General features: G+C 48.7%; 2 protein-coding genes across 5 annotated transcripts; both read left to right on the plus strand.

Moving 5' to 3' along the window:
- The first annotated feature begins 1,964 nt into the window (after positions 1 to 1,964).
- C1RL (complement C1r subcomponent like) lies at positions 1,965 to 13,874 on the plus strand. 4 transcript variants are annotated; one of them, XM_070790194.1, is made up of 7 exons: positions 1,967 to 2,122; positions 2,790 to 2,870; positions 3,015 to 3,274; positions 7,302 to 7,394; positions 8,950 to 9,075; positions 9,211 to 9,285; positions 10,925 to 13,874. In XM_070790194.1, exons 1-7 carry the CDS (start codon positions 2,040 to 2,042, stop codon positions 11,695 to 11,697), a joined length of 1,491 nt encoding a protein of 496 aa, XP_070646295.1. In that variant the 5' UTR covers positions 1,967 to 2,039; the 3' UTR covers positions 11,698 to 13,874. The 4 variants fall into 4 exon arrangements, with proteins under 4 accessions (XP_019815789.2, XP_070646297.1, XP_070646295.1 ...); XM_070790197.1 differs by having other exon boundaries at positions 2,001 to 2,122; positions 3,015 to 3,294; positions 7,208 to 7,394; XM_019960230.2 differs by lacking the exon at positions 2,790 to 2,870 and having other exon boundaries at positions 1,965 to 2,122; positions 3,015 to 3,294; positions 7,208 to 7,394.
- Positions 13,875 to 19,722: 5,848 nt separating this feature from the next.
- On the plus strand, positions 19,723 to 23,290 carry LOC109558899 (complement C1r subcomponent-like). The gene is given in 5 exon segments (XM_019960233.2): positions 19,723 to 20,159; positions 20,333 to 20,488; positions 21,903 to 21,977; positions 22,416 to 22,942; positions 22,945 to 23,290. Coding segments are annotated over 5 exon segments (1,260 nt in total). The 5' UTR covers positions 19,723 to 19,906; the 3' UTR covers positions 23,194 to 23,290.
- Positions 23,291 to 24,698: the final 1,408 nt, after the last annotated feature.

Raw genomic sequence — 24,698 nt, forward strand, 5'->3', positions numbered from 1 at the left:
TCTAGAGACTTTTTTAAGGTCATGCTGACGATCACTATATTTCCAGGAACTTTCCACTGTACCTGTTCCTTTAGCCTTCCCCAGACACAGTCCCACAGCCTCGCTTGGGCCAAGCCCTCACATTCCGCTTGGAGGGAAAGGACCATTCTCCCACCTGAAGATGGAAAACACAGTGTGTCCAATATCCATTTAACTTTCTCTTTTCCTTTGAACATGTTAAGCTGTCTTTTTTTCCCCTCTAAATACTCTATAATGAAATGCTGGTACTTGGTTTTAGAAAGCAAGCCCACAAATGCTCATGAAATAAATCTCAGGAAGATGAGAGTATAATCCTTCTTATCCTGGAGTTGCAGAAAATCAGACATGATTCTTCTTCACAGAGTTGATCCTGATAAAGGGGTGAATCAAGAACATTCAGTGAAGATAGGTAATCCTGTTCTCTGTTATACTTCTGTCATCTTTGGGAGTGTAACTTGTATGGAGGAATATTTTTAAGATATTCAGACTTCAGAGATGATTGCAATAGGAACAGTGCAATGGCATCTATAAACTTTAAAAGGCAGCAACTCAGGAATTCTCTGGAAATCCAATGGTTAGGATGCCAGGCTTCCACTGCTTGGGGTACAGGTTCAAGCCTTGGTTGGGGTACTAAGATCCTGTCTGCTGTGTAGCACAGCCCCAAAACAAACAAACGAAAGGCTGCAACTCTGGTCAGCCATTGATAACTTATTCCTCTGAAACCGATATTTAAATTAACTTCTTCAGGAACTTCCCTGGTGGTTCAGAGGTTAAGACTTCACCTTCCAATGCAAGGGGTGCACGTTCAACCCGTGGTCCAGAAGCTAAGGTCCCACATACTTTGCAGCCAAAAAACCAAAACAGAAAACAGAAAAGTGAAAGTGGAAGTCGCTCAGTCGTGTCCGATTCTTTGTGACCCCATGGATTATACAGTCCATGGAATTCTCCAGCCCAGAATCCCAGAGTGGGTAGCCTCCTTCTCCAGGGGATCTTCACTACTCAGGGATCAAACCCAGGTCTTACACATTGCAGGCAGATTCTTTACTAGTTGAGTCATAAACAGAAGCAATATTGTAACAAATTCAATAAAGATTTTTTAAATGGTCCCTAAAATAATAGTAAATTAACTAATTAACCTCTTCCGTTTCCAGAAAGCATAAGTACTTGTGAGACTGTGGTTTATTTGTTAGACCAGACGGATACTTTGGGGACTCTCTTCTCCTTTCTAGCATAAAGGTAAAATTCCATTACTCCGCTAGACTTTTTTTTTGCCCCACCCCCTCAAGTTTTTAAGAGCTTTGGAGCCTGCAGGTATTTGAATTAACAGGAAGAATCCCTGCGCGGTGACCTACCAGGAATCAGCTTTATGGCACGCCCTGGGCGTTCAGACAGGGCAGCCCTTTGTCCACAGACACGCCCCCTGCCACCCCCGCCCCCACCTCCCTACAGAAACTTTGGCCTGAAACTGACCCTGCCCTGCGTCAGCCTGAGCCTGCTGGACAAGCAGTGTCAGGGGCCTGTGGGCGGGATTCAAGGACTCCCTCAGTGCGCGCGCCCCCCACCCCCGCCCAGACATGTTTGGGGAGGCGGGAGGTAGGGTGGTCATAAAGTTCAATGTGTACAAGAGGCTGGCTGGTTACAGAATGAGCAGGAGGTCAGGGAGGGAGAAGTCTTGCTGGTTAAAGGCGAAAGGCTATCTCAGAAGGAGCCATCCTACCGAGTGTGAGACACGCACACGGTAAAAATTAAACAGTGCGAAAAAGACTAGAGTGAGTGCACCCACCCACCCCTGAAGGCCTCTCCGGGCCAGGGCGGTTGTGCAGCTGTTTTTCCTCTGCTTTGGGGTAGGTGAGCTATTCTTGAATCAGACAGAAGGTGGCGCTCAACCCAGAGAACTAGAGAAAAGGGAACTGAGGAGAATTACTCAACTCATTTCCAGTAACTTCTCCCTCCTCCCCCACAGGCCTTCTCAAGCCCCACTTCCTGTTCCCTGGCTCGGGCCAAGTCCTCTCAGGGCTCAGATGTCGAGTTCCAGATGCCTGGTCTCAAAGTTGCGGGAACTGTCTCTGGGGAAGCCTCACTCCACCCGCTGCCCAGGCAACATGTGAGTGTGCCTGGAGGGGCTGGAGAGACTGGGGAGGCTGAGGAGGCTGGAGAGGCTGGAGAGACTGAGGAGGCTGGGGAGGCTGGAGAGGGAGAAGAGGCTGGGGAGGCTGGAGAGACTGAGGAGGCTGATGAGGGAGAAGAGGCTGGGGAGGCTGGAGAGGGAGAAGAGGCTGGGGAGGCTGAGGAGGCTGGAGAGGCTGAGGAGGCTGGGGAGGCTGGAGAGACTGAGGAGGCTGGGGAGGCTGGAAAGGGAGAAGAGGCTGGGGAGGCTGAAGAGGCTGAGGAGGCTGGGGAGGCTGGAGAGGGAGAAGAGGCTGGGGAGGCTGGGGAGGCTGGAGAGACTGAGGAGGCTGGGGAGGCTGGAGAGGGAGAAGAGGCTGGGGAGGCTGAGGAGGCTGAGGAGGCTGGAGAGGCAGAGGAAGCTGGGGAGTCTGGAGAGGCAGAGGAGGCTGGGGAGGCTGGAGAGGCTGAGGAGATTGGAGGCCAGAGAGGCTGAGAGAAGTTTGGGGACATGGGCAAGGCACCTCGGGACAGATGTGCATGCTCACATACACACACACACACACACACACATATAGCCTCCAGCAACCTGCCCTGGGGTGTGCTGGCTAAAGCTCCAGCCAGGACACTATCATATTTAAATGTCTCTCATTTGTAACCTCCAGGCTCATCAGACGCCAGGGTGGGCTGGGGTTCGCTGAAGCAGACAGAAAGCAGCCCCTGCTTGGATGGGCCTCTCCAGGGAGGTAGGCAGTAGTGGAAAATCCACAGTCCAAGTACAGGCTGACCAGGGGCTGAAGGAATTGGGGCAGGAGGAGCCGTAAGAGTGTGGACAGAGGTGCCCAGGCCTCTCAGCTCTTAGCACCGCCTGCCCCCTCATGTCTCCACAGGCCGCAGGCCACAGGCACGCAGCCCCATCTGCCCTGGCCCACTCCCAGGTGGTGGTTCCTCCTCTGGGGCGTCCTCCAGGCTTTCCCCACGCAGGGGTCCGTGGTGCTCCTGGCCCAGTGGCTGCCCCAGAAGCTGACGTCCCCTGGGTACCCGGAGCCATACGTCAAAGGCCAGGAGAGCTCCACGGACATCGAGGCTCCAGAGGGCTATGTTGTGAGGCTCCTGTTCCAGGACTTTGACCTGGAGCCATCCCCGGACTGTGAGCGGGACTCCGTCACAGTGAGCTGGGTGGGGTTCTGGAGGGACTCCACATGGGGAGGGCCCCTGCTGGAGGCCCAGGGCAGTGGGAGGGGGCCAGGGCCTGAAACTCGAGGCTTACCCGGGAGGCCGGGTCTCCTAGCTGAGGGCCCATGCTTACCTGTGCACCCTGCCATTTGGGCCCCACCAACGAGAGAGAAGGCCACAGGTCAGGAAGCCTCACCAAGGGACACACAAACACTGCAAATCCCTAGAGTTGAAAGCAAGAACTCACACATCAGTCATTAAAAGTGCATCATCAAGCATGTTGTGTGCCTGCACTGTCGGGCTCAGGAGCTGGATGTTCAGTTCAGTTAAATTGCTCAGTTGCATCGGACTCTGCGATCCCATGGACTGCAGCATGCCAGGCCTCCCTGTCCATCACCAACTCCCTCAGCTTGCTCAAACTCATGTCCATTGAGTCAGTGATCCCTTCCAACCATCTCATCCTCTATTGTCCCCTTCTTCTCCTGCCTTCAACCTTTCCCAGCATTAGCATCTTATCCAATGAGTCAGTTCTTCACATCAGGTGGCCAGAATATTGGAGCTTCATCCTCAGTCCTTCCAATGAATATTCAGGTTTGATTTCATTTAGGATTGACTGGTTTGATCTCCTTTCAGTCCAAGGGACTCTCAAGAGTCTTCTCCAACAACACAGTTCAAAAGCATCAATTCTTCGGTGCTCAGCCTTTCTTTACGGTTCGACTCTCACATCCACACATGACTACTGGAAAAAATCATAGCTTTGACTAGACAGATCTTTGTTGGCAAGATAATGTCTCAGCTTTTTAATATGCTGTCTAGGTTGGTCATAGCTTTTCTTCCAAGGAGCAAGCGTCTTTTAATTTCATGCCTGTAGTCACCATCTGCAGTGATTTTGGAGCCCCCAAAAATAAAATCTGTCACTGTTTCCATTGTTCCCCCATCTATTTGCCATGAAATGGTGGGACCGGATGCCATGATCTTAGTTTTTTAAATGTTGAGTTTTAAGCCAGATTTTTCACTCTCCTCTTTCACTTTCATCAAGAGCTTCTTCTTTGTTCATTTTCGCTTTCTGCCATAAGGGTGGTGTCATCTGCATATCTGAGGTTATTGATATTTCTCCTGGCAATCTTGATTCCAGCTTGTGCTTCATCCAGCCTGGCATTTCACATGATGTACTCTTAGAAGTTAAATAAGTGGGGTGACAATATACAGCCTTGACTTACTCCTTTCCCAGTTTGGAACCAGTCCATTGTTCATGTCCAGTTCTAACTGTTCCTTCTTGACCTCCATACAGGTTTCTCAGGAGGCAGGTAAGGTGGTCTGGTATTCCCATTGCTTTAAGAATGTTCCAGAGTTTGTTGTGATCCACAGAGTCAAAGACTTTGGTATAGTCAATAAAGAAGAAGTAGATGGTTTTCTGGAATTCTTTTACTTTTTCTATGATCCAGCAGATGTTGGCTATTTGATATCTGGTTCCTCTGCCTTTTCTAACTCCACCTTGAACATCTGGAAGTTCTCAGTTCACATACTGTTGATGCCTCAGTTCAGTTCAGTCACTCAGTCATGTCCGACTCTTTGTGACCCCATGAATCGCAGCACACCAGGCCTCCCTGTCCATCACCAACTCCCGGAGTTCACTCAAACTCATGTCCATCAAGTTGGTGATGCCATCCAGCCATCTCATCCTCTGTAATCCCCTTCTCCCCCTGCCCCCAATCCCTCCCAGCATCAGGGTCTTTTCCAATGAGTCAACTCTTCCCATGAGGTGGCCAAAGTATTGGAGTTTCAGCTTTAGCATCATTCCTTCCAAAGAAATCCCAGGACTGATCTCCTTCAGAATGGACTGGTTGGATCTCCTTGCAGTCCAAGGGACTCTTAAGAGTCTTCTCCAACACCACAGTTCAAAAGCATCAATTCTTCGGCACTCAGCTTTCTTCACAATCCAACTCTCACATCCATACATGACCACTGGAAAAACCATAGCCTTGACTAGATGGACCTTTGTTGGCAAGGTAATATCTCTGCTTTTCAATATGCTATCTAGGTTGGTCATAACTTTCCTTCCAAGAAGTAAGCGTCTTTTAATTTCATGGCTGCAATCACCATCTGCAGTGATTTTGGAGCCCAAAAAGATAAAGTCTGACACTGTTTCCACATCTATTTGCCATGAAGTGATGGGACCAGATACCATGATCTTATCTGGTATCTGGTTTTCTGAATGTTTAGCTTTAACATTTAAAAAGAGCCAACTTTTTCACTCTCCTCTTTCACTTTCATCAAGAGGCTTTTTAGTCCCTGCCATGAAGTAATGGGACCGGACGCCATGATCTAATTTTTTTAAATGTTGAGTTTTAAGCCAGATTTTTCACTCTCCTCTTTCACTTTCATCAAGAGGTTCTTCTTTGTTCATTTTCACTTTCTGCCATAAGGGTGGTGTCATCTGCATATCTGAGGTTATTGATATTTCTCCCAGCAATCTTGATTCCAGCTTATGCTTCTTCCAGTCCAGTGTTTCTCATGATGTACTCTGCATAGAAGTTAAATAAGCAGGGTGATAATATACAGCCTTGACGTACTCCTTTTCCTATTTGGAACCAGTCTGTTGTTCCATGTCCAGTTCTATTGCTTCTTGACCTGCATATACGTTTCTCAAGAGGCAGGTGAGGTGGTCTGGTATTCCCATCTCTTGAAGAATTTTCCACAGTTTATTGTGATCCACACAGTCAAAGGCTTTGGCATAGTCAATAAAGCAAAAATAGATGTTTTTCTGGAACTCTCTTGCTTTTTCGATGATCCAGCAGATTCTGGTTCTTCTGCCTTTTCTAAAACCAGCTTGAACATTTGGAAGTTCACGGTTCACATACTGCTGAAGCCTGGCTTGGATTACTTTACTAGTGTGTGAGATGAGTGCAATTGTGCGGTAGTTTGAGCATTCTTTGGCATTGCCTTTCTTTGGGATTGGAATGAAAACTGACCTTTTCCAGTCCTGTGGCCACTGCTGAGTTTTCCAAATTTGCTAGCATATTGAGTGCAGCACTTTCACAGCATCATCTTTCAGAATTTGAAATAGCTCAACTGGAATTCCATCACTTCCACTAGCTTTGTTCATAGTGATGCTTCCTAAGGCCCACTTGACTTCACATTCCAGGATGTCTTGCTCTAGGTGAGCAATCACACCATCATGGTTATCTGGGTCATGAAGATCTTTTTTGTATATTTCTTCTGTGCATTCTTTCCACCTCATCTTAATATCTTCTGCTTCAGTTAGGTCCATACCATTTCTGTCCTTGATTGTGCCCATCTTTTTATGAAATATTCCCTTGGTATCTCTAATTTTCTTGAAGAGATCTCTAGTCTTTCCCATTCTATTGTTTTCCTCTATTTCTTTGCATTCTTCACTTAGGAAGGCTGTCTTATCTCTCCTTGCTATTCTTTGAAATTCTGCACTCAGATGGGTATATCTTTCCTTTTCTCTTTTGCCTTTCGCTTCTCTTCTTTTCTCAGCTATTTGTAAGGCCTCCTCAGACAACCATTTTGCCTTTTTGCATTTCTTTTTCTTGGGAATGATTTTGATCGCAGCCTCTGGTACAATGTTATGAACTTCCATCCATAACATTGTACAATCCAGTTATTAAGTTTCCATTTCAATTCTTGAAATAAGGTGGGCTGTATGATGTAACTATGGCAGGCTAAAGAAATCGGCTAGATATCTGATCATAGATTGAAGAAACTTGGGAATCAGAAATGGAACAGGAACTGAGTTAAGGAAGTTTCCAGGAGGTGATACAGCTTCCAAACCCCAACAGTGTGCAGAACCTTCAAAGTGGGGCTGGGGTCCACACTCTGACATGACCCTATGACCATGGGTGGTCAGGTTTACCCCATACATGCCTACCCCCTCCCCTTGCAGCTCACAGCCAGTGGGATGGATCTTGGCCAGTTCTGCGGGCAACAGGGCTCCCTGCTGGGCAGGCCCCCTGGTCAGAAGGAGTTTGTGTCCTCAGGGAACAGTTTGCGGCTGACCTTCAGTGCACCAGCCTCTGAAGACAAGACCCCAGGCTTCCACAAGGGCTTCCTGGCTCTCTACCAAGCCGTGGGTGAGGGTGCCCCCCAGGGTGCAGGGAGGGAAGTCCCTGCCCACAGCCCTGGCCCCGGTATCTTTTTTTTTTTTTTTGGCTGTGCTGGGTCTTCACTGATGCATGCCAGCTTTCTGTAGTTGCAGCGAGGGGGGCTACTCTCCAGTTGCGGTGCTTGGGCTTCTTGCTGCAGTGGCTTCTCTTATTGTGGAAGGAACATGGGCTCAATAGTTGTGGTGCATGGACTTAGTTGCTCCGTGGTATGTGGGATCTTCCTCAACCAGGGATCCAACTCATGTTGCCTGCATTGTAAGGCAGATTCTTAACCACTGGAACACTAGGGAAGCCCTCCCTGGTATCTTGAAGTGACCAGTGGAAGCTGAGACTGGGGGTTTGGGACACTGGGGATTAGCCCCTTGCTGCCCAGCCTGCCCTCTGGTGAGTAGCCTGGTACCTGGGGCACCAGCTCAGCTCCATTTTTTCCCTGCAGATTGACAGGCCCAGTGCTGGCAGATCATCTCATATTTTAACAGAAGCTGAAAATTCAGATTTTTAAGTGAAATTCTAGATTTACAAATGGTAACCTCAGGCTTTTTGAAACATAAGACATGCCCGTGAGTAAAATTTTCAATAAAAATAATCTTCCTCTGATCTCTGGCCCTTAGTCCCTGGCTCCCTTGCCCAAAAATGACCCTGTTCTGTTCCCTGGGTATTCTTCCAAAGGCATTCTAGGCTCCTCGAATACAAGTACTGTGGTGTGTGTGTGTTGCATACTAGTCACGATGTTTTAAATTTGCCCTTTTTCATTCAATTAAACATATATATATATATACATATATGCCATACCTTGTAGCTTGCGGGATCTTAGCTCCCTGACCAGAGATCAAACTCAGGCCCTGGCAGTGAAAGTGCTGAGTCCGAACCACTGCACCACCAGGATTTAGGCAATTAGCATTGCCTGGTTCTCTATAAAGACCATACAATATTCCTTTATTGATGCATCATAGTATATTTAATCAGTCTTTCACTGATAGATAGTTAGATCCTACAAAGAGTACTGCTCTGAATATCTTCTTATATACATTATTGAGCACATGCTTGAGGATAAATTCCTAGAAATAAAAAATTGAAAAATGTGTGCAATTTTAATTTTGATATTGCTAAATTTCCTTACAAAAGTTTTACTAATTTACACTCCCACTAACCACATATGAAAAATGTCTGTTTCCCCTTCCCTAATTTCACAGTTATTTTCAAACTTTTTAGCATTAACAATCTGATTGGTGAAAAACAATTCAAATAATTCAAATGTTTAAAAAAAGAAAAGACTGTGCTGGGAATTCCCTGTGATCCAGTGGTTAGGACTTGATGCCTTCACTGTTGAGGATCTGGGTTTAATCCCGGGTCGGGGAACTAAGATCCTCCAAGCTGTGATGCAATGCCAAATAAATAAAAAAATAAAAATTTCCAAAAGACTGTGCAGGTCAAACTAAATATGGCCACAGACCAGATTCAATCCCTGGGTTGCCAGTTTGCAATTCTGTTCTCCGTACTAATGACTGCTGTTTTCCTATAGCTGTGAATTATACTCAGCCCATCAACCAGGCCACTGGGGGCCCCAAGGCCATCCCCACACCTGGAGACAACCCCACTGAGATCCAGAGCTGCTGCCAGGAGCCCTATTACGAGGCCAAGCCCTCAGGTGAGTCCCCATCTGCAGAGGATTCAGCTCCTACCTGTCTTACTCCCCTCCCACCCCTGAGAGACCTGAGGCCTCTTTCAGCCCCTACCTCCCAGCTCTGAGCCTATTCTCTGCCTCCCTCGTTTCACTCCTCAGGGACACTCACTTGCACTGCCCAGGTGCCCTGGAAGCAGACCCAGAAAAGGGAGGAGGCTCCCCGCTGTGTGCCTGGTGAGTGGGCACCTGTGGTGCCATGAAGACAGCCGCTTCCCAGAAGGGCCTCAGCTGCGTTTGGGCCTGTGGGTGCCAGACGGCCTTAGAATAGAAAGGGGGAAGGAAAAGCAGAAAGTGAGGAAGGAAAGGGAAACCAAGAAGGCCCAGAAAAGGAGAAGCAAGGAGCTCACCCCTTAATCTTGAGGGTCAAAGGATAACCCAGAAAGGAAAAGCCATAAATAAGCTAATCAGATGGAAAATGAAAGAGGAAGAGAAACAGATGAGCTGAAATAAGAGAAAACCCTCTATTGGGTTTTCATAAAGCAGATATGGTCTGCTTTAAGGATACACGACAGGCTCTCTTCCCCCAAATATCTCCCTACCTTGATGCTATCGTGCCTGAAAGCCTAGCATAGTTTTAAAGCATTTTTTGTGTGTGTAATGTAAAGTTCATATAACATAAAAATCACTGAAGTGCACAATTCAGTCATTTTTAGCATGTTCATGATTTGTGCAACCGTTACCACTTATTCTAGAACATTTCCATCATCCCCCAAAGAGACTCCAACTCTACCTTCTCCCAGTCCTCTGGCAACCACTAACCACTTTCTATCTCTGTGGACTTGCCTGTTCCAGACATGGCATCTCAAGGGAATCCTATAATGGCTTTTGTGCCTGGCTTCTCGCAGTTAGTGTGATGCTTTCCAGGTTCACCCGCGCTGCAGCGCATGTCAGGATCCCGTTCCTCCTCATGGCTGAATAGAATTCCACTGTGCAGACAAACCACTTTGTTTATCCATTCAGCGGCGGGTTGACATTTGGGTCATTTACACTTTTCTGCCTTTTATGGGTATTGCCACAGCGAGAACACCTTTAGTTCTCTTGGGTATAGACCTAGGAGTGGCATTGCTGGCTCACACACTAACTCTGTGTTTGCCTTTTTGAGGAATGGCCACACAGTTTTCCACAGCAGTTGAACCATTTTACATTCCTACCAGCAATAGAGGGCGGTTCAGATCTAGCATTGTTGGCTGGTCGTCTATTTGGTTTTGTTTTTAATTTTTTGACTCATTCAGCTTGTGGGATCTTAGTTCAATGACCAGGGACCGAATGGAATTGCCATGGCAGTGAAAGCACAGAAGCCTAACCAGCGGACCACCAGGGAATTCCCTCAGATCCACCATTTTTGAAACTCAGTCAAACATGGCCTTTCTAACCCAATCTTAGTACTTTTGTCAGGTTTTACTCCAGAGCCACAGAAAGCTCTAGGGGCAGCCTGACCTCGTGCTCTGGGAGGGGGAGATGTCAAAAATACAGAAATGACACACAAATAGACAGGAGACACCACAGACAAATGCTCCTTGCTGCACGATATTGTTCAAAGAAGGTGGCAGGAAGTCTAAAACAGTGGCTTAGGAAAAAAGGGGTGCAACTGGTCAAGAATCTGCACTTCCACTACACAGAGCACGGGTTCGATCCCTGGTCAGGGAACTAAGATCCTACATGCCTGCATGGTGAAGCCAAATAAGTAAATAAATAAAGGTGAAAATTAAAAAGCAGCTTTAAAAATGCCTGAGGAGGAAGAGGAGGTTGCAGAAGCAGGTTTTCAGTAAGCGTCTCTTGATACAGCGCTGACTTTACCCCTCCTCTCTCTCAGTCTGTGGACGGCCGGTGGTCCCCATTTCCCAGACCCAGGAGTCCCTTGGCGCCTCCAGAGCTGAGCTGGGCAGCTTCCCCTGGCAGGCCCTCACCAGCATCTATGGCAGGGGCGGCGGGGCCCTGCTGGGCGACCGCTGGGTTCTCACCGCAGCCCACACCATCTACCCCAAGGACAGCATCTTGCTCGGGAGGAACCGGAGCGCCCAGGTGTTCCTGGGCCACACGGACACAGACCAGATGCTGGAGCTGGGCCGCCACCCCGTGCGCCGCGTGGTCGTGCACCCAGACTACCATCAGGAGGAGCCCCATGACTTCCACGGAGACATCGCGCTCCTGGAGCTGGAGCGCAGCGTCCCCCTAGGCCCCCACCTCCTCCCAGTCTGCCTGCCGGACCGCGAGGCCCTGTACCGGCCCGGCCGGTGGGGCTACGTCAGCGGCTTCGGCGTGGAGATGGACTGGCTGAGCACCAAGCTCAAGTACTCGCGGCTGCCCGTGGCCCCGAGGGCAGCCTGCGAGGCCTGGCTCCGGGAGAGGCAGAGGCCCGAGGCATTCACCGATGGCATGTTCTGCGCCGGGGACCAGACGCGGCCGCAGAGTGTATGCCAAGGGGACAGCGGCGGCGCCTTCGTGGTGTGGGACGATCGCACCCGGCGCTGGGTGGCCACGGGCATCGTGTCCTGGGGCATCGGGTGTGGCGAGGGGTACGGCTTCTACACCAAAGTGCTCCACTATGTGGACTGGATCCGGGGAGTGATGGGTGAGAAGGACTGACCCCGAGGGGCTGGGCTGGGCGCCCACTGTAGAGCCCAGGGAGAGGGCTGGGTTCAGGACTGAGCCCTGGGCGTGGGCGGGTGGAGGCAGGGAGACCTAATTAGGCCACAGAGCCAGAGAAATCCTTGCCTCCCACAGCCCCTCCTCCTCACCCTCCATCTTCCTAGGGGGCTTGTGCCACACCCGGGAAGCCCCATTAATCTCTGCTCTGAATTCCATCTCCTGCGGATGCAGCTTCTTCTGTACTCTCTTAGGAGACAGTCACCTTCTCATCCCCCTGTTCAAGTGCTGTGAAGGAGTAGTCTCAATTCATTTCATTTCTGGAACATTCCAAAGCCCCTGTAGTCCACCTTCAAATACTCAAACTCTTGGCTTCACCAAGCACAACCCATGGCTGCATTTGGAGTCATAGCTCTTTTTGTTGTTTTAAATCAAGAAAAAGAAAAAAAAACAACCAGGCGCTTCCCATGTTACTTCATTGACTCCTCACACCAACTTTGCAAAGGTTGAATTGTTATCCGCTACTTTACCACAAAGGAAACTGAAGCTCAGGGAGATAAGGGACTTTTGCAAACCCCACAGCTGATACAGGACAGTGAAGACGTGCTTTTCAGCACACCTCAACACCTCTAGGTGTCCTAAAAACCTACTGTATCGCCCACTCCCCAGTCTCCACATCCTTTCAGGCACTCCCTTGGTGAAGATCACAACAGGTGCTCACACCTTCCTGCTGGCCCCGCTACTGCAGAGTCCTTGGTGAGCCCAGCCCTGGGTGGACATTCCTGTAGGCGTTCCCAGCACTGCTGGACTGCCCGGGCCCTGTCCCCACCATCAAGCACTGCTCCACCTGAAAAGACCAACTCTTTAATTTTAATAAGGACTTGAGCTGATTTTTTTTTTTTTTTCATCTTAAAGAGATGGGAATACCAGACCACCTGACCTGCCTCCTGAGAAAACTGTATGCAGGTCAGGAAGCAACAGTTAGAACTGGACATGGAACAACAGACTGGTTCCAAATAGGAAAAGGAGTATGTCAAGGCTGTGTATTGTCACCCTGCTTATTTAACTTATACGCAGAGTACATCATGAGAAACGCTGGGCTGGAAGAAGCACAAGCTGGAATCAAGATTGCCGGGAGAAATATCACTAACCTCAGATATGCAGATGACACCATCCTTATGGCAGAAAGCGAAGAAGAACTAAAGAGCTTCTTGATGAAAGTGAAAGAGGAGAGTGGAAAAAGTTGGCTTAAAGCTCAACATTCAGAAAACAAGACCATGGCATCTGGTCCCATCACTTCATGGCAAATAGATGGGGAAACAATGGAAACAGTGAGAGACTTTAGTTTTTGGGGCTTCAAAATCACTGCAGATGGTGACTGCAGCCATGAAATTGAAAGATGCTTGCTACTTGGAATAAAAGTTGTGACCAACCTAGACGGAGTATTAAAAAGCAGAGACATTACTTTGCCAACAAAGGTCCATAGTCAAAGCTATTGGTTTTTCCAGTGGTCCTGTGTGGATGTGAGGGTTGGGCTATAAAGAAAGCTGAGCACCAAAGAATCGATGCTTTTGAACTGTGGTGTTGGAGAAGACTCTTGAGAGTCCCTTGGACTGCATGGAGATCCAACCAGTCCATCCTAAAGGGAATCAATTCTGAATATTCATTGGAAGGACTGATGCTGAAACTCCAATACTTTGACCACCTGATGTGAAGAACTGACTCATTGGAAAATACCCTGATGCTGGGAAAGATTGAAGGTGGGAAGAGAAGGGGATGACAGAGGATGAGATGGTTGGATGGCATCACTGACTCAATGGACATGAGTTTGACTAAACTCCAGTTGGTGATGGACAACGAGGCCTGGCATGCTGCAGTCCATAGGGTCGCAAAGAGTCGGACACGAGTGAGCGACTGAACTGAACTGAACTGAGCTGATGCACAGTAAAAGAAGCAAATAAAATGCAGTTTTTCACATGGAAATAGAAAATGAATACTGTAAAACAGAAGAGAGCAAATTTGCTAGCCTTCAAGGTCAAGTTAGCTATATGGTTAAAGGTTGAATTTATCTTTGAAAAATAGCAGAATTCAGAGTTATACATACATGTGGTTAGTTCCATTTTTAAATCTATAGATAGTATAAAATATTCAAAATATTAAACTGAGTTACTTTTAGTGATTGTGGCAGTTTTGTTTCCCTTATTCTCCACTATTTGCTAAATTTTATTTAATGAGTACATGTTACTTTTATTTATCTTACTTGTTTTTATTATTGAAAACATGATATGAGTTTTTCCCCTACCAAAACAATGTTAAAATATGTAGGAATATATCTTTTGCCTTGGTAGGGAGAAACTCATACCACATTTTCAATAATAAAAACAAGATAAATAAAAGTGACATGTACTCATTAAATAAAATTTAGCAAATAGTGGAGTCTATACTTCTATATCTATATCTAGACAGATATGTCTAGAGGTAGATATAAGTACAGTTATATAGATATAAATATACCCACAGAAGGATAACATCTATTAACTTAAGAGAGAAACTTTTTTCTCCCCAGAATCAAATCTTAAAAGGCATGATCAATATAACAATGTCTTCAGTACTGGTTTCAAAACAAGTGCCTGAGCAATCTTCATTCTTTCTGCCCAGGGTGTAAGTCAAGGGTATAACACAGTATATGAAGGAAGTGAATGTTAGTTGTTCAGTCCTGTCTGACTCTTTGCTACACTATGAACTGCAGCCTGCCAGGCTCCTCTGTCCATGGAATTCTCCGGGCAAGGATATTGGATTGGGTTGCCATTTCCTTCTCCAGGGGATCTTCTCAACCCTGGAATAGAACCCTGGTCTCCTACACTGTGGGCAGATTCTTTACCATTTGATCCACCAGGGAAGCCCAACACTACATATAAGTCAAGGTTGCTGTGTGTGGTTGGGCAGAGAGGGGGTCAGGCTGGGGCTGAGCTAATGAGGTCCAGTCATGGTACATGCTACCAGGACAGAACTCGGATCCCCTAAGCCAGATGGGAGCACTCCTGCCAAGACTTACCTTCTTGGACCACCTCTTCTACCTGTACGTCTTCCATCCTACCATCATGGTAAACACACAACACACACACACACAGGCGCGCGCACACACACAAACATACACACACTGCTATCCAGATACTAACGTGAAATTTACTAGACCAGATACACCTTCTTTATTTTTTAAGATCTTTTTTTATTTAGACCATTTTTAAAGTCTATTGAATTGGTTACAATATTGGTTCTGTTTATATTTTGATTCTTTTTGACCACAAGGCATGTGAGATCCTAGCTCCCCAACCAGGGATCAAACCTTCGTCCCCTGCATTGAAAGGTGAAGTCTTAACCACTGGACCCCCAGGGAAGTCCCTAGGTGCCCCTTCTTTCTTGCCCCCTGATCTGGCCCTCACCCTCTTCCCTATCTTGTGTCCTTCCTCAGCTGACAAGGGCACAGATCATGTCGTGGGTCATGTCATGGATCAGCCCTGCCAGCAGATTCACTCCTTGGCGCTGATATACAAGCCTGCTAGTGAAACCCTCCAACCTGGATCCACCTGGCCTCTTCAGTGCTCCTGCTCTCAGACTACATTAAGTGACGACCTGCTCACTGCCTCACAGGGAGCTGCCCCGGGGCCTGGGAAAGCGCCTGGCACATTAAATAGGTAGCTTCCAAATGGATAAGTGAGTGGGCAGGTAGAGAGGTGGAGGGACTCATCTAATAGGGAAAACAAGCAGGGTAGACGACAGAGGCCTGAGCACTTAGAGGCTGTTCTGGATCTGAGCCTCCTGGGGGAACACATTGTCGTGGGGTCTCTGAGCCCTGGAGAGAAGGCTTCCCTAAAGAGCAGATGTTTAATACAGAACACAGTGGCCTTCTGAAGGATGAGAGATACAAAAGCCCTTTCTCCTTCTGGGGGCCTGACTTCTGCTGGGAAAATACCAAGTCACTGGTGGTCCACAGCCACCCTGTTTGCCCAGCCCCAGTTGCCATAACCCTCAGGGGCTCACACTCTGGACCAGATGCTGAGGATAAGAAGATGCCTCCATCCTGTCCTCAACTGCCCTTGTTCCTCTAAGGGACAAGTTCATTGGCAGGCCTGAGTCCATTGAGCGGGGAGGAAGGGTTGTTTGGTTTTGTTTTGTTTTGTTCCTGCACTGCGTGTGGGATCTTAGTTCTCCAACCAGGGATCAAACGTATGCCCCTTGTATGGGAAGCTGGGAGTCCTAACCCCTGGACCACCAGGGAAGTCCTGGGAGGGTCTTGAAACAGACCCTAGTGGTGCTTTGCAGTGGCAGCAGCCCCCCACTCTACTTTTTTTGATTTCTTTATTAGCCGCACCACATGGCATGTGGTATCGTAGTTCCCTGACCAGATATCAAACCCACACACCGTGCGTTGGATACATGATGTTTTAACCACTAGACCATCAGGTAAGTTCCCTCTGTGTGTCACTGATGAGGGAAGCAGGGTGGGTTCCCAGGGCAACCAAGCTTCTCTCTCCTCTGTGTTGTCCTGCACTTCCCGTCTCTGATTCTTGATCCTGTTCCATTATTCTGGGCATTGAACCCTGGTCGTTCCTGGACCAGAGCTGCTGGCTGACTAAAAACAGGAAGAACAGGTTAATGGAGAAGAGAAGCCCAGGAAAAAAAAAACCTTAATTGTGATTTCTAGTGCCCTTTGGGTAGGAACCCTGAACACACAGCTGCAGTCCCCAGGAAGGGCCCTGAGGAAGGGGGCATTCCCGTCAGATTTAGAAAGTGGCATCTGGGCCTCGAACCCAAGGCTTTTCTGTTCCGAAAAATGCAGAATCTGCCTGCAATGTAGGAGAGCCCAATTCGATTCCTGGGTCGGGAAGATCCGCTGGAGAAGGGATCGGCTACCCACTCCAGTATTCTTGGGCTTCCCTTGTGGCTCAACTGGTAAAGAATCCGCCTGCAGTGCAAGAGTCCTGGGTTCGATCCCTGGGTTGTGAAGATCCCCTGGAGAAGGGAAAGGCTGCCCACTCCAGTATTCTGGCCTGGAGAATTAATTACATGGACTCTTTAGTCCATGGGGTCCCAAAGAGGCAGACATGACTGAGCGACTTTCACTGCTGCTACTAAAAATGCAGAACCATCTCTAGCCCTTCCCCATGTGGGCCAGCAGTTGGGAGCACCATCAGACATTTCACAACCAAACCAAATTAAACTGGAAACAGAATTTTTTTTTCCTTCTGGTTTTGCTTATGCAAATAGCTCATTCCCTACAACCTTCCTCCGGGGAATGGTTTCCCGGAATGGTCACCACTTCCCCTCCACAGACCCTCCCACCCCCTTCCCTTCTCTGCATGACCCTGCTCTCCCTGGTCACAGAGTGGATGAAGACCTTGTCACGAGAGTTAGGGATCCAACAACAGGCCTTAAGAAATGTGAGCCTGATGGGGACCAAGGAGGGAGTGAGACACCAGAGGGAAGAATCCTGGGCATGGGAGGACCATTGTGCCCATAATTACTCAGGGAGATGGGAGCACGCTGCCCCTCCCCATATGCCATATCCCTCCGGTGTGCACACACAGGAACACACTCAAACACATGCCAATCCCTCCTCCTCAGGAGAAAGGAGACTCAGACTCAGGAGGTGAGGCCACACTGCCTTCCTCCTCCAGCTCATAGGGAGCAGCGAGGTGGGGAGTCCCTCAGCCTGGAGGGTCAGCCTCCATGCCTGAGGCCCTCTTCCATAGGTGGTCTCTCCCAGAGGCCTTGCTGAATATGTGGGAGCCATTTCAGAGACCATGACTGGAAACCCTCACCCTCAGTTAACTGGTCCCAAGCCACGAGATTCCTGGAAGGGGAGCAGAGTGATGCAACAGGGCAGGGAGGAGGCTGGGGAGAGAAGTGGGGGGAGTGTGATGACCTCTGGACTGGACACTGCCCCGGGGAGGAGCACCCAATGCAGCAGCTGCAGAGACCAGCCTCCCCCCTGCACCCTCCCCACCCAACCTAGGACATCTCCCTGAGATCTAGAATGGACCGAGAGGAAAATGCCTGGCGGTACAGCAATCCTGTCCCCTACCAGACAGCAAGTGTCTGCACCCCTCCCGCCCTACAGACACCTTTTTCCTTTTGGCAGGTGGCTCTTATACCTTCTGCCACCAGTCCTGTTCTACGGAGTGGGAGGCGCCATCCCCATCCCTCAGAGGCTCTATGGGCAGGTGACATCCCCTCTGTTCCCCAAGCATTGAGAGGACCACTGTGGTCACAGTACCCACGGGGTACAGGGTGAAACTCAGTTCTGGCAGTTTGACCTGGAGCCTTCGCAAGGTTGTTTCTATGACTATGTCAAGGTAGGGGGAAGATTGGGGGGTGGGCAGAGGGAGAACTGAGTGTCTCTGGAATCGGGGGACCCGGCTTCTGACCGGCCTGGCTAGGACACCCTGCCTGGGGACACAGCCCCAAGCCGGTGAAAGCTGATGGCCAGGTGGGGTTCTGGAAGTCCAGGGGTGTCGAGGATGGGAGGCCACTGCTCTGAGAGACCCTCGTGGAGCACAGAGGGGAGAAACAGAGAGGGAGGGGACAGGCCCTGCTCTTGGGGAATGCACTGTCCACAGGAATCAGAAAAACCTTCCCTGTCTGCTTACTTGCCCCGAGGATTTTGGAAAGTTCCATGCCTCGGTTTCCCTGTTGCCATGGAGAGTGTCACCATGGCTGCCTCCTCACCAGGAACACAGGGACGTGGGGAAGCGGCATGTGTGTGGTGGTGGCTCAAGGGTGGTATCTAGCCAGGACAGTGGGCTCAGTCCCCTCTCCTCTGTCATGACCAAGGGCCCCATCCCAGTCCCTCTTTCTACATCCAATAAAAATGAGATTCCTGGAGACTTCCCCAGTGGTCCAGTGGCTAAGACTCTGTGCTCCCAAGGCAGGGGGCCCAGGTTTGATTCCTGGGGAACTTAGGTGGGGAACTAGGATTCCACATGCTGCACAGCACAGCCTAAAAATAAAAAAATAAAAATAAAAAATGAGGCTCTTGATTCGGGATTCAGATAGAGCCTACACACAACCCATAAATACTATTTCCAGGAGATCCCCTGGAGGGTATAAAAAGAATACCATGAAAATGCCATATCTTCCCAGCCCAGAGGACTTGAGATGTCCGAAGTGCTGGTAGTAAGCAAAGTGGGGATGAGATAGGAGGAGAGACGTCTTCTGCTTTGCAGGAGTTAAGGAATCTGTGAAGGAAGAGGTAAGGAGAGCTCAGTGATGCCTTCTAAGCTGGCAGTTCCCAGATGCTCACATTCAGCTGAATATCAGGAGTCATGCCTGAACAGGAATGGGTTGACCAAAACAAGGTGGAAGGACAGGACAGAGGGTTAAGCATACCATCAAGGCTCTAGGGATGAAGGAATGATAGAAACCGGGAAGAGGTAACCAGGATTCCAGTGGGAGGCAGACACAGGAGGAGGTAGGGGGTGAAGAACGGTCTGACACATGTTGTCGTTCAGTCACTAAGTCGTATCTGACTCTTTGCAAACCCATGGACTGCGGCACACCAGGCTCCCCTGTCCTTCACTGTCTCCCAGAGTTTGCTCAAACTCATGTCCACTGAGTTGGTGATGCTATTCAACCATCATTCATCTGTCGTCCCCTTCTCCTCCTGCCCTCAGTCTTTCCCAGCATCAGGGTCTTTTCCACTGAGTCAGCTCTTTGCAGCAGGTGGCCGAAGTATTGGGGATTCAGCTTCAACTTCAGTCCTTCCAATGAATATTCAGGGTTGATTTCCTTTAGGATTGACTGGTTTGATCTATCTGTTGTCCAGGGGATTCTCAAGAGTCTTCTCCAGCATCACAATTTGAAGGCATCAATTTTTCAGCACTCAGCCTTCGTTATGGTTCAGCTCCCACATCCATACATGAATACTGGAAACACCATATCTCTGACTACTTTGTCGGCAGAGTGATGTCTCGGCTTTTTAATATGCTACCTAGGTTTGTCACAGATGGGGGGCATAAAAGGGAGGGCCGATGTCCCAGGCACGGGATAATGTGCAAAGTCAGCCAATAGGGATGCAGAGGACAGAGGAAAGGCCCCTGGGGAAGTTGCAACAGCCAGAGCCCATCAGGTAGAGAGCAGTTGGAGGCTGTCCAGAAAGAGGCGGGATCACTTCTGTGGTTCAGGAGAAGGATGACCCTCACTGACCTTCATGATGTTCCACGTGGGACGTGTCCCTTCAACAGCTTGTCCCCCGGTCCCTCCTCCACAGATCTCTACTGATAAGAAGACCCTAGGGACGTTCTGTGGGCAGCTGAGCTCTCCCCTGGGCAACCCCCCTGGAAGGATGGAATTCGTGTCCCAAGGAAACAGGATACTGCTGACCTTCCACACAGACTTCTCCAACAAGGAGAATGGCACTGACATATTCTACAAGGGCTTCCAGGCCCACTACCAAGCCGTGGGTGAGTGGTGCCTGTACTGGGCTCCTGGCCTCGTACTGAATGAAAGATAGAATTTGGGATTCTTGAATCCGAAGAAGCGGGAAGCCTGGCCTGCGGGTTCCCACCCCTCCCACTGAAGTTCCAGTACAGTCCTTCTCAGTTCTCACATGGCCCTGTGTTCTCTTCTCTCCAAGTCAAGGACTGCGGGCAGCCCCGAAGCCTGCCCAATGGGGCCTTCAATTACACCACCAGAGAGGGGGTGAGCACGTACGAGGCCCGTATCCAGTACTGCTGCCACGAGCCCTTCTACAAGATGCACAGCAACGATGGCACGAGCGAGTCTGAGCGAGGTAGGGACCCACACAAATGGCTGTCTTCTCCCTCTTGTTGGGAATCTTCTGCGATTTCTTCCAACAGAATCTCCAAGGAGGGAATATTAAGATATTTAGCCAGGGAACTGGTTTCAGGGGTGCCAAGAGGCTTCTAATAAGGTTGAAGATGGAGACACTTGAGCTGATAGAAAGACCTGAATCTCATAAACAGCTCTCTCATCACCACCATCACCATCAAAACCACGACCATCACTACCACTGCCATCAGCATTGCCGCCGCCACCAGCACCATCATTACACCGCTGTCACAATCACCGTCACAACCATCACCACCGCCAGCACCCTCTCCAGCACCCGTACTACAGGCTTATCAGTGGGGTTTCCTCAGCATTCTCCCCACATCCCCTCTCAGGTTGCTGTGTTGTGACTTTTTGCATTACTAAATTACTCTCAAACTCATCTATGGTTATCTTAAAAACTTTTTTTAAATAAAAGAAATCACATGCCTTGTAGGTTTGAAATGTGCAAAACAGAAAAACAATCTTATTTATATGCTCTATAGGGTATTATTTAAGAACTAGGCTTTGAAGTCAGACAATCATCCCTTTGCATCTTGGTTCTAGCACTTAGAAGTTATATGACCTTGTGCAAAAAACTTTAAACCCAGTTTCCTCGTCTCTAGTGTTAGTCACTCAGTTGTGTCAGACTCTTTTCAACCCCATGGATTATAGCCCACCAGGCTCCTCTGTCCATGGAATTCTCCAGGCAAGAATACTGGAGTGGGTTGCCATTTCTCCCTCCAGGGGGTCTTCCCAACCGAGGGACTGAACCTGTGTCTATTACGTGTTTTGCATTGGCAGGGTTCTTTTCCACTAGCTCCGCCTGGGAAGCTGAAAAGCATCACCGTGGTGCTTCAATGACATAACACAGATAAAGTGTTGAGCATCAAGCAGGGTTCATTGTCCACAATCAGAAGACATAGCTATGGGGAATTCCCTGACAGTCCAGCAGGTAGGACTCCACATTTTCACTGCTGAGGACTCAAGTTCAATCCCTAGTTGGGGAACTAAGATCTGCACTCCTCGGCCAAACAAATTCCCCCCTCCAAACAAACAAACAAAAAATAGCTCCCATTATCATCCACAACTCAGCACCAAGATGCAATCATTGATGAGATCTTCCTGATAAGTTCCCTCCAGTTTTTGTGTCAACTTTCAAACACAGGGATCACACTGAATATGAGTTAAGTATTCTGATTTTTCCATTTAGCATCAAAACAAAAGCATACACATGGTGCCCCTTAGACTTTCAGTATCCCACCTGCAGATATTCGAACCTTTCCCTTTGTTCCTCCTCCATTCTGTCCTCGCTTTGGTGCTCTTGGCCCCTGCCCACACCCCCCCAGCCTGAGCTCAGCCCCCTCTCCCCTCAGGGCTGTACACCTGCATGGCTCAGGGCATTTGGAAGAACGAGCTGGTAGGACAGAAGATGCCTTGGTGTTTGCCAGGTGAGTGGAAGCCCGCCACTGTCCTCTGTGGCCTTGGCAGCCAAGCAGGGCCTGGAGGAGGGGTGGCATAGACAAGAGAGAGACAGTCCAGCCTGAAGCTGAAGACGGACATGGTGCATCTGAAAAAAGAAGAGGAGATGCCCCAGGAGAAGGGCAGAGGGACCCAGAGAGCTGGCCCTGTCCTGACAGTCCTGGACTTTTCACTGAGCAGATGGGAGACCAAGAATAAATAAAAAGGGCAAGAAAAGCCCCAGGAAAGAATAAACAAGAACGAGGAGAGGTGGTGACAATATGCCAAAGATGGTGGGTTGGGGAGGATGAAGGGAGAGGAAAGGGCCCTGAGCCAAAAGAGGGGCAAAGGGAAGGGAAAGGCCATGGTGGGAGGTGGGCAGACGGACACTGACGTTTCTCTCCCTGAACCCATCTTCTCCTCCCCAGTGTGCGGGGAGCCAATCCACCCTGTCAAACAGAGGCAGCGCATCATTGGAAGCCAGAAGGCCAAGCTGGGCAACTTCCCCTGGCAGGCCTACACCAACATCCACGGGCCCGGGGGTGGTGCGCTGCTGGGGGACCGCTGGATCCTCACGGCCACGCACACCATCAACCCCAAGGACCACAAGGCGCAGGGCAGCCCCAACTTAGACGTGTTCCTGGGCCACGTCAACGTGGAAGATAGCACCAAGCTGTCCAACCACCCGGTCCGTAGGGTCATAATCCACCCAGACTACCGCCAGGAAGAGTCCCACAGTTTCGAGGGGGACATCGCCCTCCTGGAGCTGGAAAATAGCGTCACCCTGAGCCCCAACCTCCTGCCCATCTGCCTCCCAGACAACGAGACCCTCTATGACCCGGGTCTGATAGGCTATGTCAGTGGCTTTGGGATCATGGAGGAGAGAATTTCTCACGACCTCAGGTTTGTCCGTCTGCCAGCAGCTAGGCGAGAGACTTGCGAGCACTGGCTCCGGCAAAAAAAAAAAAAAAAAAAAACAGGAATGATGTGTTTTCTGAAAACATGTTCTGTGCTGGGAGCCCAACCTTAAAGCACAATGTCTGCCGTGGGGATGCCGGAGGGGTCTTTGCAGTGAGGGATAAGAAAAATGACCGCTGGGTGGCCACGGGCATCGTGACCTGGGGCATCGGGTGTGGTGAAGGGTACGGGTTCTACACCAATGTCCTCAAGTACGTGGACTGGATCAAGAAAGAGATGGAAGTGTAAGACTGAGCTCAGGATTGCCTAGGTCAGAATCCAGAGAGCAGTGACCCGTTGTTGATAACTGCTAAGAATCCATATTAAAATCATTAATGCAGAAAGACACCATGTGAAATAATTTCTCTTCTCTATAATCCCACCCACGTTCTTCACCTGAAACAACTTAGAGGGCACCTTTATTTCCCCCAAGGATTGCAGAAGATGCCACAATCTCTGGTTATCCCTGTCCTCTTCCGTGTTTATACCATCGGGTAACTGAATATAGAACACCTTCCAGATAAAGTTTTATGAGAAAGCCCATGGTGTAAAATGAATTAAAAGCAGTGTTTAATAAATATAAATTATTTAGTGAGTTCAGGACTTCCCTGATGGCTCAGCCATAAAGAATCCACCTGCCAATGCAGGGTTTGATCCCCGATCCAGGAAGATCCCACGTGTGGCACAGCAACTAAGCCCGCGGACCTGCGCTCTACAGCCTTCCAGCCACAACTACTGAAGCTGCGTCCCCTAGAGCCTGTGCTGGGCAACAAGAGAAGCCACCGCAGTGAGAAGCCCAGGCAGCAACAAAGACCCAGCGTAGCCCAAAATGAATTAATGAATTCAAAAAAATATTTAGTGAGAGTATATGTGAAATATTTACTTAGGAATGCAATGAGAACAATTAAGGTGCTGCCCACATTTACCATTAGAGTTGCAGATAATTTATCTCTGTATTTTGTTTGGATTATACACTACAAAGAAAATCCTTATTTTCCCACATACATAGTTGCAGATATAAGAGCTTTTTTAACAGCTCACTTTCAAACCTCTAAATATTCCTTAAGAGAAAAATGCTATGAAATGTTTTTCCCAAACTGAGTCACTAATAGGACTTTTATCTTTTTAATCATTTATTTACATATGTATGTATTTATTTTTTGGTCACTCCTGGCAGCATGTGGGATCTTAGTTCCCCAACCAGGAATGGAACCTGCACCCCCTGCAGTGGAAGTGCAGAGTCTTAACCACTGGACAGCTGGGGAAGTGCATTAACAATATTTTCAAATAACATATTCTTTAAGGTATATTTAAAGGCCAGAGAAGGGCCCAAAGCTTGGGATAAGCATTATAAGTATTTATGCCAGAATATTATCATGATATTATTGCACAACCAACTCTGCTGGACTTGTCTGAACAACTTTACTCAAGTTGACTCACACAGGCCTGAAATTAAGAATATCAAGGCAGAGTTAAAACATTCCCAAGAAATGACGGGTTTGTAAGACCAAATGTAGGTCCACAATCCCTTATCTGACACCCTCAAGTCCAAGTGGCTTTCAGTGTTCATCATTTTACAGATTTCAGAAACACGGTATACTGTCTGTGTGATGTAGTATCAGTGTATTACAGCAGCATCCAGGGCAGCACCCTGCAAGAACACAGATAAGTAAGTCAGAAAGAGAAAAACAAATGTCATATATTAAAACACACATGTGGAATCTAGAAAATGGTACAGGGCAGGAATGGAGTCA

The sequence above is a fragment of the Bos indicus genome, chromosome 5, assembly GCF_029378745.1.
Source record: "Bos indicus isolate NIAB-ARS_2022 breed Sahiwal x Tharparkar chromosome 5, NIAB-ARS_B.indTharparkar_mat_pri_1.0, whole genome shotgun sequence".
NCBI lineage: Eukaryota > Metazoa > Chordata > Mammalia > Artiodactyla > Bovidae > Bos > Bos indicus.